The 18225-nt window shown below is 40.4% G+C and overlaps 1 protein-coding gene across 1 annotated transcript in view; it reads right to left on the minus strand.

Annotated features, from left to right (window-relative positions):
* Nucleotides 1-8418: 8418 nt before the first annotated feature.
* LOC127623850 (NBAS subunit of NRZ tethering complex) overlaps nt 8419-18225 on the minus strand; it is a 218060-nt gene continuing 208253 nt past the window's right edge. Inside the window, exon 52 of the mRNA XM_052098413.1 lies at nt 8419-9918. Coding sequence (XP_051954373.1) covers nt 9652-9918 — 267 coding nt within the window. The 3' untranslated portion in view covers nt 8419-9651. The remainder of the gene's footprint in view (nt 9919-18225) is intronic.

The following is an 18225-nucleotide window of genomic DNA, read 5'->3' on the forward strand; positions in this document are numbered from 1 at the left end:
GGGGGGTTCTGTCACGGATCTACAGGACCCCCTCTCACTCTCACTGGATTTTTGATCACACGCACCTGCACATCAGTGACTAATCTAGGACTTCATTTATGCCCCAATCTCACCCTCAGTCATTGTCTGTTCTTATAGAAAACTTGGAATATGATGCAGGAGTCAGATGGACTACTTTTAAGATACTTTTGTGTCTTTTTGAAAACAGACTGAAAAATTTGACATCCTTTTGTGTTCCGAATTAGAAAGTCATACAGTTTTGCAGGGTGTGTAAATTACGACAGAAATGGGTGAACTATTCCTTAATTTTTATCTAAACAAAATGTCCCTTTCCAAAATATTTCTAAATATATGTCTATTTTTCTTATTTATTTATTATATAAAAAACATAACACTAAAAAAAAAAACCACACATAACATCGTAATCCTATTTTTGTAATCCAGTGGCAAAACTGTGCCAAAAAATATTGGCACCTTTGGTAAATATGAGCAAAGGAGGCTGTGAAAAAAAATCTGTAATGTTTATCCTTCTGAACTTTCATTAAAAAAAAAAAATCACAAAAATCGAACCTTTAATTGAAGTAAAACAATTAAAAGAGGGGAAATATCTAATTAAGAAATAATTAAATAATGAACATGTTCCAAACACCTGGAGATCTTAAGAATAGGCCTGGAAAAGGACGTGTCTATATTGTCTCCACACACAGTGAGGAGGATGGTTCAAGTGGCCAAAGAATCTCCAAGGATCCAGTGGCGGCTGGTGATAATTATTTGGGGGAAGGGGGTGGGGTGCTTTTTTTGTGGGCGAAAATAAATACAAAGCAATACCAAAAAGCATGTTGACTACTTGAGCATAAATTTTGCTCTCCTTACTTGCTGGCCAGCAAATTTCTCAATGACTCTCTGATTAAAGTCAGTCATCTCAGTAACAAGTCTCTTTTCCATGGAGAGCAATGCCAGTGCATTCAGCCTCTCCTGGGTCATGGTGTTTCTGAGAAAAGTTTTTATTCTTTTCAAGGTTGAGAAGCACCTCTCAGCTTCAGCCGTGGTCATGGGTGTGAGAACTTTTAGGAGAGTCACAGTTTAGGAAAATACTTCTTCGAGATTATTCTCCATAAACAGCTGGAATAGGTCCACAGCACCACGGCAGGCTTTGAATTCTTCCTTGCTGTAGATGAGACTGAGCTCTGTCTTCAGCTTGCTTCCACTGAGTATCGGGTACGCTTTCATGGTGCTGCTCAATGCATCTTCAGGAAAGGTATCCTTGTACTCATCAAACCTGTCCCCCTGCAACAAGGTGGCACAGACAAGGTGGTCTGTGAAAGAGAAACGCTCCCTAGTGTGTCCCAGGATCACAGACCTATAGAGATAATTAAATATATATATGTAAATGTAAGGTAGTAGCCTGGAGTAGGCCACTAGTTGTCAAAGTTGCAATGAATTTCAAAATAAAAATAGAGCCATTTGAGTTTTTGTCCCATACAAGACAGTAGTGGCTTCATATTTCATTTGATCATTTATTTTTATGTTGCCAATTTATTATTTTTGGGATGCTGTTGTATAATATTAAAATTATGATTTTTGAATCAACATTTATCCAATTCTGATTCACAGGGACGCAGCGACCTGCGCCCGGAGGAGAATCTTTAAGAAACCAATTAGAGACCAGCTTCAGGTCACATGCTGCCCGAACATTTGTCCGGTGTCCCTCGCGCATGAAACCACATGAAACATATTGAAAAACATAGAAACTAGTTAACCAATTAAAGCCAGTTTTTATTAAATGCTGAGGCTCTTACTACCAGCCTGCACATCATATGAGTAAAGTATTTTATTTCTTTATTTCATTTTTATATAATTTGTGTATTCATGTATATTTCTGGAATTTTGATGGGGGTGGCACCCCAGCGCCCTCTATTGACAAGCCGCCACTGCAAGGATCACAGCTGGAGAATTGCAGAAATTAGTTGGGTCTTGGGGTCAGAAAGTCTAAAAAAATGTTTTAAATAATATCAGACATCACCTACATCACCACAATTTGTTTGGGAGGGTTTCAAGAAAAAAAGCCTCTGCTCTCGTCCAACAACAAACTCAATTGTCTTCAGCTCTTTGGCAGCAAACACCAGAGATGGTTTGGCGCACACAGAGATGAAAAAGTACCCAATGCCCACGGTTACATTTGGTGCTGGATCTTTAATGTTGTGGGGCTGTTTTTCTGCCAGAGGTCCTGGACATCTTGTTTGGATACATGGCATCACAGACTCTATCAAATAAAAAAATCTTTGTCTCTCTCCACTGGCTGCCGGTTGATGCACGTATCAAAACAGTCACTGGGTCTGCTCCAGCAAACCTAAAATACTTTCTGCAGTGCTACACGCCCACCAGAAGCCAGCGGTCGGCTAAGGAACGTCGCCTTGTTGTACCAACTCAAAGAGGCACCAAAACACCAAGAGGCATCATCATACCACGCTGGTGGAATGACCTTCCCAACTCCATCCATGAAGCTGACTTAATCTCTGTCTTCAAAAAACAACTTAAAACACATTTTTCCATGAGCACTGAACCAGTTACTAAAATAAAAAAACTTAATCTGTTTTGAATACTATTCTGATGCAAATTAAACTTTGTAGTATGGCAATTTTCGTACCACTGTCTCCTTAAGATGATTTGCTTATGTTTTCCTCTTTTGTAAGTCGTTTTGGATAAAAGCTTCTGCCAAATTAAGAAATGTAAAATGACTAACAAAGGTTTGCTAAAGTTATCCCAAGCCCATGTTCATGATATCCATTATAGATGAAATTTGTTTTTTAAGACAGTGATGTCTGAGGGATCAGAGATGATGCTCATTCAGATGTAGTTTTCATCTTGCCCATTACACACTGAGATTTTACCAGATTCCTTGAATCTTTTAACTATTTTTTGCACTGAAATGAAATGCCCAAAATCTTTCCAATTTGTCTTTTGGGGAACATTGTTCTCAAAGTGCTGGAATATTTAATGAAGCATCTGTTGTCAAATTGACATGTCTCGAACGATCCTTGCTCTTGAAGGACAAGGCAGTTTTTGGAGGCCATTATATACTTTGACACAATTGCCTCTCCTGTTTCACACTGCCTTATTTAAAATTGTCAAATTGTAATTAGTCTTAAATTGCCCATCTCAACTTTTACACACACACACACACATATATATATATATATATACACACACTTATATACACACATATATACGTACACATATATACACACATACACTCACCTAAAGGATTATTAGGAACACCTGTTAAATTTCTCATTAATGCAATTATCTAATCAACCAATCACATGGCAGTTGCTTCAATGCATTTAGGGGTGTGGTTCTGGTCAAGACAATCTCCTGAACTCCAAACTGAATGTCAGAATGGGAAAGAAAGGTGATTTAAGCAATTTTGAGCGTGGCATGGTTGTTGGTGCCAGACGGGCCGGTCTGAGTATTTCACACTCTGCTCAGTTACTGGGATTTTCACGCACAACCATTTATAGTGTTTACAAAGAATGGTGTGAAAAGGGAAAAACATCCAGTATGTGGCAGTCCTGTGGGCGAAAATGCCTTGTTGATGCTAGAGGTCAGAGGAGAATGGGCCGACTAATTCAAGCTGATAGAAGAGCAACTTTGCCTGAAATAACCACTCGTTACAACCAAGGTATGCAGCAAAGCATTTGTGAAGCCACAACACGCACAACCTTGAGGCGGATGGGCTACAACAGCAGAAGACCCCACCGGGTACCACTCATTTCCACTACAAATAGGAAAAAGAGGCTACAATTTGCAAGAGCTCTCCAAAATTGGACAGTTGAAGACTGGAAAAATGTTGCCTGGTCTGATGAGTCTCGATTTCTGTTGAGACATTCAGATGGTAGAGTCAGAATTTGGCGTAAACAGAATGAGAACATGGATCCATCATGCCTTGTTACCACTGTGCAGGCTGGTGGTGGTGGTGGTGGTGTAATGGTGAGGGGGATGTTTTCTTGGCACACTTTAGGCTCCTTAGTGCCAATTGGGCATCGTTTAAATGCCACGGCCTACCTGAGCATTGTTTCTGACCATGTCCATCCCTTTATGGCCACCATGTATCCATCCTCTGATGGCTACTTCCAGCAGGATAATGCACCATGTCACAAAGCTCGAATCATTTCAAATTGGTTTCTTGAACATGACAATGAGTTCACTGTACTAAAATGGCCCCCACAGTCACCAGATCTCAACCCAATAGAGCATCTTTGGGATGTGGTGGAACTGGAGCTTCGTGCCCTGGATGTGCATCCCACAAATCTCCATCAACTGCAAGATGCTATCCTATCAATATGGGCCAACATTTCTAAAGAATGCTTTCAGCACCTTGTTGAATCAATGCCACGTAGAATTAAGGCAGTTCTGAAGGCGAAAGGGGGTCAAACACAGTATTAGTATGGTGTTCCTAATAATCCTTTAGGTGAGTGTATATACGTACACATATATATATACACATATATACGTACACATATATATACACATATATACATTTTTTTTTTCTTCCTACTGGCTCTGGATTCTTGCATATGTCACATAATATTAAATTTAAGCTCCAGAAATATGTATCAAAATGTATTTGAACTAACTAATTTAAAACATTGTCATCCTAAATTTATTCAGATTTTAATAACTTTCGCTTTGGTATATTTATATATCAAAGTACCTTGGCATTGCCAATTGATACCATCACAGTACTTTTGTTAGAGATCCTACACTATCCAGACAGGCAAATGGGATTGAGCCATTTTATACCTGGCATTTAATGAAATTTATTAAAAAACAGTTAGCCTTTAAAATGGCATCAACAGATACATCACTATTTAGAACAGATGGCATGGAATATTCATATATTTCCAAATAGAGAGAGAAATAAAAATATGTTGCTAAGCTAAAAAACTGGCAGTCAGGAGTTATAATTGTCTTCTGTAACCCTAATGAGGTTTACAAACGAATAGTGGTCGTTTCCACTGAGCTAATGCCTTCAATTGCAGCTCATTATTCAATCAGCTCTATTGGGACGGCAAGTCATACACAATCTCATATTTATGCAAAACATGGCTGTCAGCTTTATCATCTCATAGGCTGTTATTATCGTTATGCGGCGCATAAGTGTACAAAATTAATGAAAGCTGCCTCTTGCCATCTAGAACGTTGACAGCCACCTAATGATGAGGTGCTGTCTACGTATAAGCTACGGTGTAATTATTATCTCCTACGGAGCACACACTGTAGAGAATGATGCTGTAAAAACCTATTCTGGAAAACACAATCACACGGCCTTGGTTACCCCTCTCTGGTTTGTACTTGCTGAGATGTAATAAAGTCCACAGTGCAGCTTGTTTGTGTGTATTTTTCTTGCTTTTTAATTTTAAATGGATCTGCGGTAAATGTTCTGAAATTGGGCTGAAGTAGTCAGCAGAGTTCAATGGTTCTGTGAAATGGGAACTACTCTTTGGAGCCGTAGCTTCGACGAGGAGTGCTCCAACATATGGTAGGTAGCATCACGGGTGACCCGAGGATAAGGTACGTGCTGCAAAATGTATGAGTCAAACTGTTGGTATAGTAACATGTTTCTATGAGACCAGATTTAAGAATTGGGAACTCTTCTGAATTATATTGCAGATACTATACCAAACTCCTCAAACAGCTTTTTGGTGTATATTCTGCAATTTTGTATTAACCATCTTCTAGCAACACAACCACAGTAGTTGAAAGATTTTTGAACATGGCAACTTTATTTGCATTTGACAGAAATATTCTTGATGTGTTACAAACACAAAGGAACGCAGGTTATAAATAAACAGTTGAGGGTATTATAAAGGGTGTTGTGAAACCATAAAACAGGCATTTATTTTCTTAATGTGCTTTGTGAAAATTGTTCCTGCTTGAGACTCTCCATGCTACAGCTGACAACATATTCAGCCAGCGCTGCCCTTCAACATTACAAACATGTGGCACAGGCAATTAATCTTTGTTATAACTCAAACGGTGATAGTCATTACCGAAACAACATCAGTTGCAATTATGAGTCATGATAAGAAGAGATAATGACTTTGCTGGTGATTGCGCTACAATATATTTGCTAATCATGACATGTGTTGTATTTTTCTCCCTTGACAGAGACTCTCTTGGGGGTGAGACTTCAATTTACAGCCTGCAAATAAAGATGAATTTCAGATTCAGAACAGGACAGCAACAACTCTCAGAGTGAATGGATCCAATGAAGAACAACATTTTTGCATTTTCTGAAGAAAGTGTGACTAATGCTTTCCTGGGAAAAACTCACTACTATGATACTAGTGTAGATGCAAGATTGCTATGCGGCCACTAAAGTGTTCTGAGTGGTTGTTAATGCATAGCCTTACAGTTGCCAGGGTGTTCCGGTTGGTCGCAAAGTGGTTACTTACTGGCCCAAGTCAAAAAAGATATCAAAAGACTTCTCTAAATCAGGAGTGTCCAAACTTTTTCTAAGAAAATAAATAAAACAAAGTGTTGCGGGCCACATCGTTGTAATAATTAAAGAAAAAAGCTAGATGCAACTAGATTGCCACTATTGAATCATAATTATATTCTATGCTTAATATTTTGCAAGTTTTAATCACATTTTGTGTTAATAAAGGATCTTTCTCTCACCATGAATACATGCAATATAACAGTGGTGGTCTAAAATTAAGGGGGGCTAGGGGCAAAAATACCCCCAAAATTTCAAAAAATCCTTAAAGTTCAAAATGTGGATGCAAAATGTGTTCTGTTTTTTTAGTCATACCATCTGATAAAGTCCTTAAAATTCTACTTCAAGAGTAGCATTACACATATGAAATATGTTTTGAATAAAAAAGAATGACAGTACATTTTTATGTTTAGAAAAAATGCCCCAGAAAATGTAATCCAGTGGGCAATTATTGGCACCTTTATGGAAAAGTTAATTTCTGACAATGCAGTAAATGTAACATTATTATACAAAATATTATACTGGGAAAGCTTGTAAATCCATTCAGTGTCAATGCATATCACATAGAGCTATACTGAGCAGTTTCGAGTGTGACATCATAATAATCAGAATATTTTCCTGCTATGACTCACTTGATACAAGGAATTTCTCTCTCTATATATTAGTAATTCAATTATAGTTTATGTTCTTTTGTTACTTCTATAATATGATTTAAATTTGATCAAAATTATTGCGCTCCCTTTAAATTGGTCGCTGCACGTGCAAGATGAGCGCGCGCACTACAGGGAGAGATACGCGAATTTCTCGCGCTCTCTCTAATGTCTTAACACTCAAATGATGCTGGGTAGTCCGTGAACCATTTTTCAAGTTTCAATGAAACATCAGAACATATCAAATCACTACAAGTAACTGAACTTCTCAGCGCTACAAAGAACGCTACAGGAAAGTATGCTCGGCTCGCGCGTCTTTATGCATGCTCAATAAAACTCTGCGCTACACAAGGACAGCTCTACTCAGTTGCACGATGCATAGTGGTATCGGGGAATTTTTATCGAGAATGAGTACACGAGCAAAGTATCTAACCTGATAGCACCAAGCACCGCTAAGGTTAAAAAGGTGCTATATAAGGGCAGACCATTTACCATTCTTCAAATGAACTCTTCCAATGGATGAAGCCAAGGATTTAACTGCATATTCAGGATTGGGGGAGGACCAAATGTGTTAATTTAATAATCAATCATTGATAAAACCCATATCAGTAGACCACTATTCTGAATATTGAGGGGTGCATGTCCTCCTCAGTGTCTATGGTGGTGAAGGCCATGGATGAAGCTGGTGACAACTAAAGAGGACGCACAAGTGGAGACGATGCACTGTGAAATGTGGCTGCATGTGTAGTTTGGACACCCCTGCTCTAGATATTCTTCTTCAATGAAAGATTTTTACACCTCTTTTTATCCAGCCTGGTCTCAAAGAAACAATTTACCTACATCTTGCTATCGGTTAGGTTTAGGGAAGGGAAATTTGTTTTGTTAAATTTTAGAGCATTAACCTTCAATACCTCATCTGTTTATCTCTCATTTGCTTTTTATAACAGTGTTGGTTAGGGTTAGGTTTAATGTTTAGGATAGGGAGGAAGGTTTTTAAATTTAAACATGATAGAGCATTAACCTTAAATCCTTTGGGAGAACATTTAACTCACTTTAAGCATCTCACAGTGGACATTTCACATTAGAAATGCCACTATATGCCCCCAAATGCTTAGAAAAGTAATTGAACACCTCTCCTCAACAAGCCATTTGATTTGAGGTCTGACGAAAACATTCAGCTCAAACATCAAATGTTTGGTGAGAACACAAACAGTTTGCCGACCTTGTGTTTTGTAATTTATTTAAAGTCATGCACCTGTATCAGGTGTTTTTAGACGTGTATGCTTCAAATGATGTGAGGCACAGTTTTAAGAATTAATTATGTCTGTAACACAAATGTGCAGAATGGGTTGAATACATTTTCTGCTTTTTTTCAATTTTAGCATGTGATTTTCTATTTGCCATGCACAGGGTGTTTAAGGTGATATCTTACAGTAAAGTACAACAATATATTAAAAACATCCACTATATTTATTATTAAAACCATGGATGGGTGCTCTGGTAATTGAACTACTTGTTCACATTCATCTTTAGATTTTTAAATATACATTGATAATACTTCATTGCCCAAATTGTGCACTACACCAAAACCCATTATAAACTACAATTATAATAATATAAAAAGATGATTAAAGCAAGGCACACCTTTCAAAAGTTTTAAATTGGATACATTTATTGAACACTGATGATAAACATACCTAAATACACAGACAAGTAAGGTTACTGCTCAGTTAGCCAACACAGGTTGTAGTGCATCTGTGTGTTAAAACGATCACACTGAATGAGACAGCCTGAAGGCTTAATCTGTTTTATTCAAAAGTAATTAATAACCCTACAAAGGGAAAGAGCAAAAGTTGTGTGTGGACCAATCAACCATGAAGCCCCACATACATACGCAAACACACCGTCAGACACATGCAGCGTTTTCAATTCCGAATCCGTGCCTGTAATGATTATTAGTGCAGGCTACCGTGACCAAACAGCCAAAGTAATGTAATTACACCCGTGTCACCGAGCTTCACTTAGGAGAGAAAGAGCGATAGAGTGTGAGAGAGAAATTCTATGCAATGAGAAGGTGAGTTGACTCCTTTGCCAAAGGGAAAAATTCTTGTACAAACAATCAAGAAATAGTTCACGCATAAATACAAATTCTGTCATCATTTACTCAGTCCACACCCACATGACTTTCAATTTTTGGTGGAACACAAAAACTCTTTTTGTACCCAATTAATTGTAATTGTATGGAAAACAGCAACCAACAACATTCTTCAAATCTACTGTTGTGTTTCATGAAAGAAAGTAAGTCACATGGGTTTGGAGTGACATGAGGGTGAGTAAATGATGACAGAACTTTCATAATTGGGTGAACAGTCCCTTTAATTTTTATATATGTTTGTGATTCTATTTCATGCCAATGTCCCTTTTAACACTTCGACTTGATCCGGCTGAAATAAAACAGTGTACTTCCTTTATTGATTAGTCTGTACACTCATGGTCACCTCATAGCCATTTTCTAATGACAGCGAGTGCACTGTTAAAAGTGAAGTGGCCTGGGTGAGATCCTCGATAGGACAGGAGCAAGGAGCCAGCTTGAGCGCTGTGGCCGGCCTGGTGAAGCTCTTGGGCAGCCTTCTCCACATCCCAGTCCCCCTGAGCCAGCATGTGAGAGACCAGCAGAGGGTACAGGGCTGTGTCCACACAACTGATCAACATCCCAGCATTCAACAACAGGGAGAGGAGCTCAGAGTCACACAAATCCTCAGTCACCTAAAGAGTGAGAGAAAGGGGTGGTGTAGAAGAGGAGAGGGCAGAAAAAATTAATTTCAATAAAACACGACAAACAATCTGTGTGTGAGCAAACCACCCAATACACACACATACACATGGATTTCAAGAGCTTACATAAACCAGTTATTGTTATAAAACAGTTATTACACATAAAAACACCCCTTTGGTCCTGTTTGTACCTATTTTTCTTGGGTGATCCTATCACAAGTTTTCAGGCAGGATGCATATTTCCATTTACACCTGGTGGTAGTAATGTGTGTCTCATAGTGGCTAACTGTGATCGGATTTTGGGGTAAGGGTCTGTGATCTTCAGTATCTACTACATCATTGTGTTATGGAATGCTTTAAAGTGGAAAATGGTTTAAAAAAGGGCACTTTTGCTGCCAAATATACTTTTAATAACAGCACAAACTAAACTTTCATTGATATTATAATTGAATACCTGTACTACCTGAACTTAAGGTGTGCTTCACATGATCTGTTTTACTACATGTTGATATCAGGCATACTGAATGTTATGTGAATTATTGTGCATGTATATGTATGAGCTTTTTAAAAGTGTTCCATCTGATTTTTCTTTCCAATAATGTCATACATAACTGGTAACTTCATTAAACCATGGAGTTTCTGACCAGCTCCGAATGTGGTTTGAGTGATCCAATCCAATTTTGTAATCCTTTTACATCTGTATTTAGCAGTGTCAACTATAGGTCTGGACACTGATACACTGATTCAGTTATGGTAAATGTACTTATATAGTGCTTTTTTAACCTTAGCGATTTTCAAAGCGCTTTACATTGTGCACTCATTCACCCTTTCACACACACACTCACATTTATGATTCACAAGCTCTCAATGCCATTCCACTCTGATTTTGGTTCACACACCAATGACAGCAGAGCTGCCATGCAAGGTGCTAGCCTGCCATTGGACGATTAGCGGCCAACCCGCTCTACCACCTGAGCCACAGCCACCCCTTAATGTGAATCATTAGGATTCACAAGCGCTCAATTCCATTTCATTCTGATTTTGGTTTGGATCGTTTTTGATTAATTTGTGTATTTATTAGTAATAATGTCCATTCTGCTTACATTTAAAAGAAATTATCTCTCAAATATTGCTTTTAATTATACAAGGGAACTTCTAACTTGAAATTACACATGAAAATATAAATTTTATAAATGATATTTTATCATTAGTTTTTATTTTGTCACATTTTAGCATTTTAAAATTGTACAAAATATATGTATTCCAAAAATGATTGTGGCATTGACATTGAAACGGCATCTATTATATTGAAAATATAAATTTGGTTATACTGTGAATGTATAAATTGCATTGGTATAATTTACACACCTTATTTGTACTATTTAAACGTATTTACATGAATATGTTAAACAAGCACTTAAAAGGTACTTTCTATTTAAGAATAAAGGCAGCTCAGCAAGCGTCTCAAAGAAGTGTTTTGTTTGAGTGCATATTAACCAGAGTGGGGTCGTAAGGCTTCTTTACCACATGCTATGTGCCAATAGAATGAAATGTTTCTTTCTTTGTTGTATTTGACCCACAACTGATTGTAAAGAACAGAAAAGGATGCACTGAAAAGATGTCCAACCTAGTGTAATAGAATGAATGTTAATATAACTACATTTTTGCAAACTGACTTTACGTGTCAGTCTCTATGTTTTTCTGAAATTTTATTCACTGACAATTCATGAGTACAATGGCTGACAATGACTTGCTAAACACTTTTCACACTATTGCTCACAAACTGCTTATGATATCGACACACTTTTACTCTAATGCTTCGTTTGAAAAACAATACATTTTAAAGACCCAGACCCACCTTTACACATTTATTCCAATATAATTAACTTGCTTGATAGCTCACCAGACAGACTATTGGACTTTGTACTTGAAAGTCTGCGGTTCAAGACCAGTCAAGCATGCAAGCTGACACATTAGACAAAAGTGTCATAGAGGTGACACAAAATGATATTTGCTTCAGAAAATTTGCTTTTCATTTGAAATTGTTTTTCAAAACACAATCAATGCCAATATCCAGAGAGCAGGGTGGCCAATAGGCCGATACAATGCTGATATAGCACACAGTTTAATAAAGCAAATACAGTAACAAATATAAAATTGCTATTTACGCAATTTCACACAAAACTTTGTAAAAAAGAATCTAAACAAATTATGAACGGTAGATATAGCAGTTTCTCCTGATTTCTGTTTAGCCATCAAATTTTAGTAATTTATTTGCACATGAACAAATTGTTAATATATTATTAATATATATATTAATATATACCTCAAAAAATACTGAATTAAACCAATTGTACATACAGTGCACAGTGAATAAGACATTTACTTATAGCACACGTGAAGTGCTTTTACCTTGAAGTTGCACCAGAGACTATTTAGCAGAGACGGGCCACTTCTATAAAATGAATGGGATAAATTAGAATGCCCAACTGTAGCCAACAGTCTACGGATGTAGATAGGAAGTCCCACCTAACAGGCAAAAGAGCCAATCACCTTATAGATACAGACATCGCCTGTCAATCAACTTGAGAACGGACATGCGCATTAGCTATAAAAGCTATTTGTTTTTTTTTGTTTTTTTGTAATTTGAGGTAAAGAAGCACCATTTATATTATCAGTGTTATAAGATTTTACTGCTGACTTGAAATATGTTCTTTGATCATAATCAGGTCCTCTTGGAGATTTGGTCTTTGGTCTTTCCCCATTCAAGTAGATAGGAGCTGCACTGTCATGACTGGAAATAGCCTCCCGAGAACGTTCCAAACATGGCAGACAGTGGACTGACTTGCTAGAAAGACACTGGTTGCACTCACGAGCTCATGCTGATCCAGTGAGCAGCAGCAATCTCCTGACAGGATTGTGACCACTGACCATCATGATTTGTGAATCAGAGGAACTTTTGATCCTGAAGTTTTGATTCCGGTTGATGGAATACATGATTCAGAGGAAGATATTAGATGAGCTCTCGACAGGAAGAAAACGCTGGAATTTCGTGAATTACATCTGTTTAAACGAGATCTGCATATTTGCAAACAGTAAATAATAGTTTTATTGATATTTGCCTTTTATCATTAGAAAAGAAAGCTAAAAAAGTGTCAGGGAACTGCTGAGGAGGGACTGATAGAATACATGTTTAGAGGTAAATAAATAACTGCTCCATAGGATGCTTGATCTGCTCAAGTTGTGAGGTTGAATTATTACATGTGTTTAAACAAGATATGTGCATATTAGTAGAAGGTGTATATTATATTATTTTTATTTGATATTTGCCTTTTTTTATCATTAGACAAGACAGTTAAAGGGAACTGTTGAGGAGAGAGAGGGAATATGAAACTTTAACAAACTTTAACATTTACATTATTGAGCTCAAATGCGTCTGGCGTGGCTCTATGCGTACCGTTTAAATGACACTGTGTTACACACTGGCCTATTACTGTAGAAACAGGATGCACGTAACAACAAAACAAACCAATAATGGTAATTTACATGTCTCAGTCACTTCACATGCAAGTAGGCGATTTTCGGCACCCTCAAGAATGTTTTTAAGAAAATCAGATAAACAGGAATATGTATCGCCCGATGCCGATAATTAATGTCATAATATCGGCCGATTTATCGCCCCTGCAATATATCGCCCCTGCAATATATCGGTCGACCACTAGTAAGGATGTCTGTTTTTTTTCACCTCTCATTTATCTTTTGGGACATTATTGGATTGGTTATTTTTAGGCTAAAGTTTTATGTTAGGTTGGTACGTTTTACTCATGTAAACCTCTATCTAAAATTCACCATACAAATGTATCTAATTACACCATTATTTTGCTTGCTTTTGGTGTCCCCCGCTGGACATGTCACTGGGAAACTGCAGCCAAACTACTAAATCCCTAGCGAGTGAAATCTGAAAATGTACCAGTCTGTGGCTAATCCCATACATTTTTTTAGTCACATAGTGGGGAATTTGGTTGCATATACGAGTGATTTACTTGCATTCTAGAGGTTTGTGCATAGAATAAAAGATTGTTCTAAGGATTTTAAAAAGCAAAATTGTTGTTGTTCAAATGAAGATCAAGATTAATTAGAAATTCCATAATTTTACTCAACCCTAGTCAACTTGTGATTGGATCACGCAAGACAAATGTTATCACCAGGAGGAAACAGGGCTTATCAACTAATATTCATGCAGTAATACCAACTAAACATAAATATACCCGCTTATATACCCATGTCTGCCTTTTCCCAGACATAATATTCCATATAATGTTTATCTATGCATGTTATCTAGTGACCATGTTGCTCTTGCATGTCTGGAGGAGGTTATTTATGATATAAATGAACTCATAGAGAGATGTCCCAGTCTCCGAGACCCCTGGCCAGCTAAGAATGACCAGGAGCCACTCTCTCCTTTGCCCTACTCTTGTCTTTTCAGCATAAATTATTCAACCGCAGGCTTTAAAGGTGGAGAACACAGAGGAGAGGTTCTGTTGGAGTCAGCACAGTGGAAAATCAATTATGTGCTAAATTTAATTAAAGGCAAGCCCATGCCAGAAGATGTGGTGAAATTCGACTGTGGTTGCCTGTATTTCCTCGTATTAAATGTGACATGAAGTTAATAGCTGATATAAAACCCTCAAACAAAGTTTATGTATAACATATTGACATCACACAATGTTTCTGATGCCTACGGAAAGAGTTCTATTTGACGGTGATCAAGCTAGTATACAGACAGACACGTCCACATGCACATATACACTAGGGGTATCAGTAGGGACCCTGATAATGCGATATTACATCTGGGTTGCGATAGAGTAATAGTGAACCATTTAGTTTCGATTGAAAACTGATATATTGGAAATTGTTACTCACTGGTTTCTCAATCATCTTCATTGGACTTGTGCTTTGCGCAACAAGTGCTAAAATTCCTGGTTTTCATTTTATCGTAGAGCCATAAAAGTTGCATAGCATAAATGCACATTAAAAAAATGGCATGACGGAATAGTGTACCTTGGTTCCAGTATGTTTATCAATACAAAAAATCCCTTGTCTAGCTGTATGAAGAATGTGTCAAGACATCTTTACAAATTAAGCAAGGTATAGACTTTTTTGCATTTTGGTCGAATACAAATAATTGAGTGACTGTTGACCTAGTTAAATAAGTTTCATCTCACACACCTGCTCTTTTATTCTCCCAATATATTACTGTAAAATGATACAGTAAAATATTGCAATCCTTTGAATTATGTTCCCCTTCTGTCACTCACTTGACGTTGTGTCGAATGATGTGACACAAGGGGTCTTCCTTGGACGCCAAATCGTACCTCTGAACCTGAGAAAAGGCCAATGTCAAGTTGGCAGACAGAATTTGCATGCCCAGCCCCGGACATACGGGTATAAAGGGAAGCAGGGCAGCAAATGCCAGTCAGAATTGTTTTTCGGAGCTGAATGGTTGTGCAGCAAGCAGTTGAGTTTCACTCCTGTTCCACTCACCTCTACCAGCGAGAAGCATTGCTGTTGGATCCGTGCGCAGCATTTCCAGCTGGTGTCTCTCTCTCTGCACGCTGTGCAGTTCACACCCCTGGGTGCTTCGACGGCGCTTCGACAGCGCTTTCTGTTTAAAAGAGTGTCTCCTCCTAAAAGGGTTGTATTTCCTCTAAAAAAAGAGTCTGGGTCCAATACACAGCTGCGTTGAACATCCTTTTCAGGAAGAGTCTTTTTCAAGATGCCTTTCCACCTCTGTGTAGTTCCTGGATGTGGTGATTTCTCTCCACTTCTGACGGTCATAAAAGCTGCCTCGCGTGCCTGGGCTGCGATCACACGCAGGCAGCGTTTTATGAATGGTTCATGCTCTCAGCGCAAGCACATAGCCATGGAAGCATTGCGGTCACGAGCTGACGCGGTCGTGGACTGCACCTTTCACTGCCCGTAACCGACCCCCTCGCACGTCCGCTCTCACTACCCTGGATGGCGGGGTGGCCCACGGGTACACGGAAGTCCCCCAGGTGGATAGGTCGGTTGTGATCCATCTGTGCCCAGAGAACGTCGCCACCTGGCGGGACCGCCCGGTACTCCCCTCTAGAGCCTGTAGGACGTCATCACTGACCTCCAAAGTCTACAGCGCCGCCGGACAGGCCGCCTCCTGCCTGTATGCCATGGCTTTCCTGCAGGTCCATCAAGCCAAGGCACTTAAAGATCTGCACCTGGGAAGTCCCGATCCCAATGTGCTGCAGGAACTGCGCTCTGCCACCGACCTTGCTCTTAGAGCCACAAGTGTCACAGTGCAGGCACTCAGGGCGGGATTTGCTCCACTCTTGTGCACAGCCAAAATGCCAGTGCCTTAAGAGCAGAGATCTCCACCCTGCTCCTCAAAGATGCGATAGAGCCCGTCCCTCCAGCCGAGATGAAGAAGGGTTTCTACAGCCCTTACTTCATCGTACCCAAGACAAGAGGCGGGTTGCGACCAATCTTGGACCTGCAAGTTCTCAACCGGGCTTTGTACAGACTCCCGTTCAAAACAGATTCTCACCTGCATTCGACAGCTAGATTGGTTCGCGGCGGTAGACCTGAAGGACGCGTACTTCCACGTCTCCATTCTGCCGTGACACCGACCCTTCTTGTGGTTCGCGTTCGATGGCCAGGCGTATCAGTACAAGGTCCTCCCCTTCGGCCTGTCCCTGTCCCCTCGTATCTTCACGAAGGTCGACGAGGCCGCTCTTGCCCCCCTAAGGGAAGTGGGCATCCGCATACTCAACTACCTCGACGACTGGCTCATCCTGGCCCACTCGAGAGAGTTACTTTGCGTCCACAGGGACCAGGTGCTCAGGCACCTCAGCAGTCCAGGGCTTCAGGTCAACTTTGAAAAGAGCAAGCTCGACCCGGTTCAAAGAATCTCTTTTCTCGAATTAGGAATTAGTCTCAATGACAGCACGGCTCACCAATGAGCACGCTCAGTCAGTGCTCAGGTGCCTCACTCGCTTCGAGCCGGAACAGCGTTTCCTCTAAAACAATTCCAGAGGCTCCTGGGGCATATGGCATCCTCAGCCACTACAGCACTGGCTACAGACTCGAGTCCCGAGATGGGCATGGCGCCACGGCACACACTGTGTGACAATCACCCCTTCCTGCCATCAGACTTTCATCACTTGGACAGACCTCTGCTTTCTGTGGACCGGAGTTCCCCTACAGCAGGTGTCCAGACATGTTGTGGTAACCACAGATGCCTCTTGACAGGGTTGGGGCGCCATGTGCAATGGGCGTGCGGCCACTGGCCCCTGGAAAGGACCCCGGCAGCATTGGCACATCAATTGCCTAGAGTTGATGGCTGTAATTCTTGCCCTACGGAAGTTTCTACCACTAATCCGAGGCAAGCATGTCTTGATCCGTTCAGACAGCACCGCAACGGTAGCGTACATAAATCGCCAGGGCGGTGTGCGCTCTCGTCATATGTCACAACTCGCCCGCCATCTCCTCCTTTGGAGCCAGCCACGACTCAAGTCGTTCCTCGCCACTCACATCCTTGGCAACCGGCAACACGACGGCGGACGTGCTGTCACGACAGGTTTCGCCCAGCGGAGAGTGGAGGCTCCACCCCCAGGTGGTCCCAAGACAACTCCCACTGCCCGCTCTGGTACTCCCTGACAGGAGCCCCTCTCGGGACAGATGCGCTGACACACAGCTGGCCCCGGGGGCTGCGCAAGTACGCATTTCCCACAGTGAGCCTTCTTGCATCGGTGCTGTGCAAGATCAGGGAGGACGAGGAACAGGTCATCCTGGTGGCCCCTACTGGCCCTCCCGCACCTGTTTCTCGGATCTCACGCTCCTCGTAACAGCCCCTCCCTGGAAAATTCCCCTGAGGAAGGGGAATTTGCACCTTCTGGCATCCACACCCAGACCTCTGGAATCTCCAAGTCTGGCCCCTTGATGGGATGCGGAAGATCTAGTGTATCTACCACCTGCTGTTGTAGACACGATCAACCAAGCCAGAGCTCCCTCCACCAGGCAACTCTACGCCCTAAAGTGTCACTTGTTCGAGAATTGGTGTTCTTCCTGAGCCATCAAGTGAGAGAAATTGTGAGAGAGAAGGCCGCGGCTGCTGGGCTTGTAACAACTTTTTCCCCCCTCAGGGGTGCGGGAAACCTAGTGTTTGTATGCAAAAAAAAAAAAAAAAAAAAAAGGAGTTGAGGGCGTTGGGGAGGGCTACATGCAGCAGGCACAGGCGCCTCTAGCATGTGCGGTCAGTGCGTG

Source organism: Xyrauchen texanus, chromosome 30, assembly GCF_025860055.1.
Source record: "Xyrauchen texanus isolate HMW12.3.18 chromosome 30, RBS_HiC_50CHRs, whole genome shotgun sequence".
NCBI lineage: Eukaryota > Metazoa > Chordata > Actinopteri > Cypriniformes > Catostomidae > Xyrauchen > Xyrauchen texanus.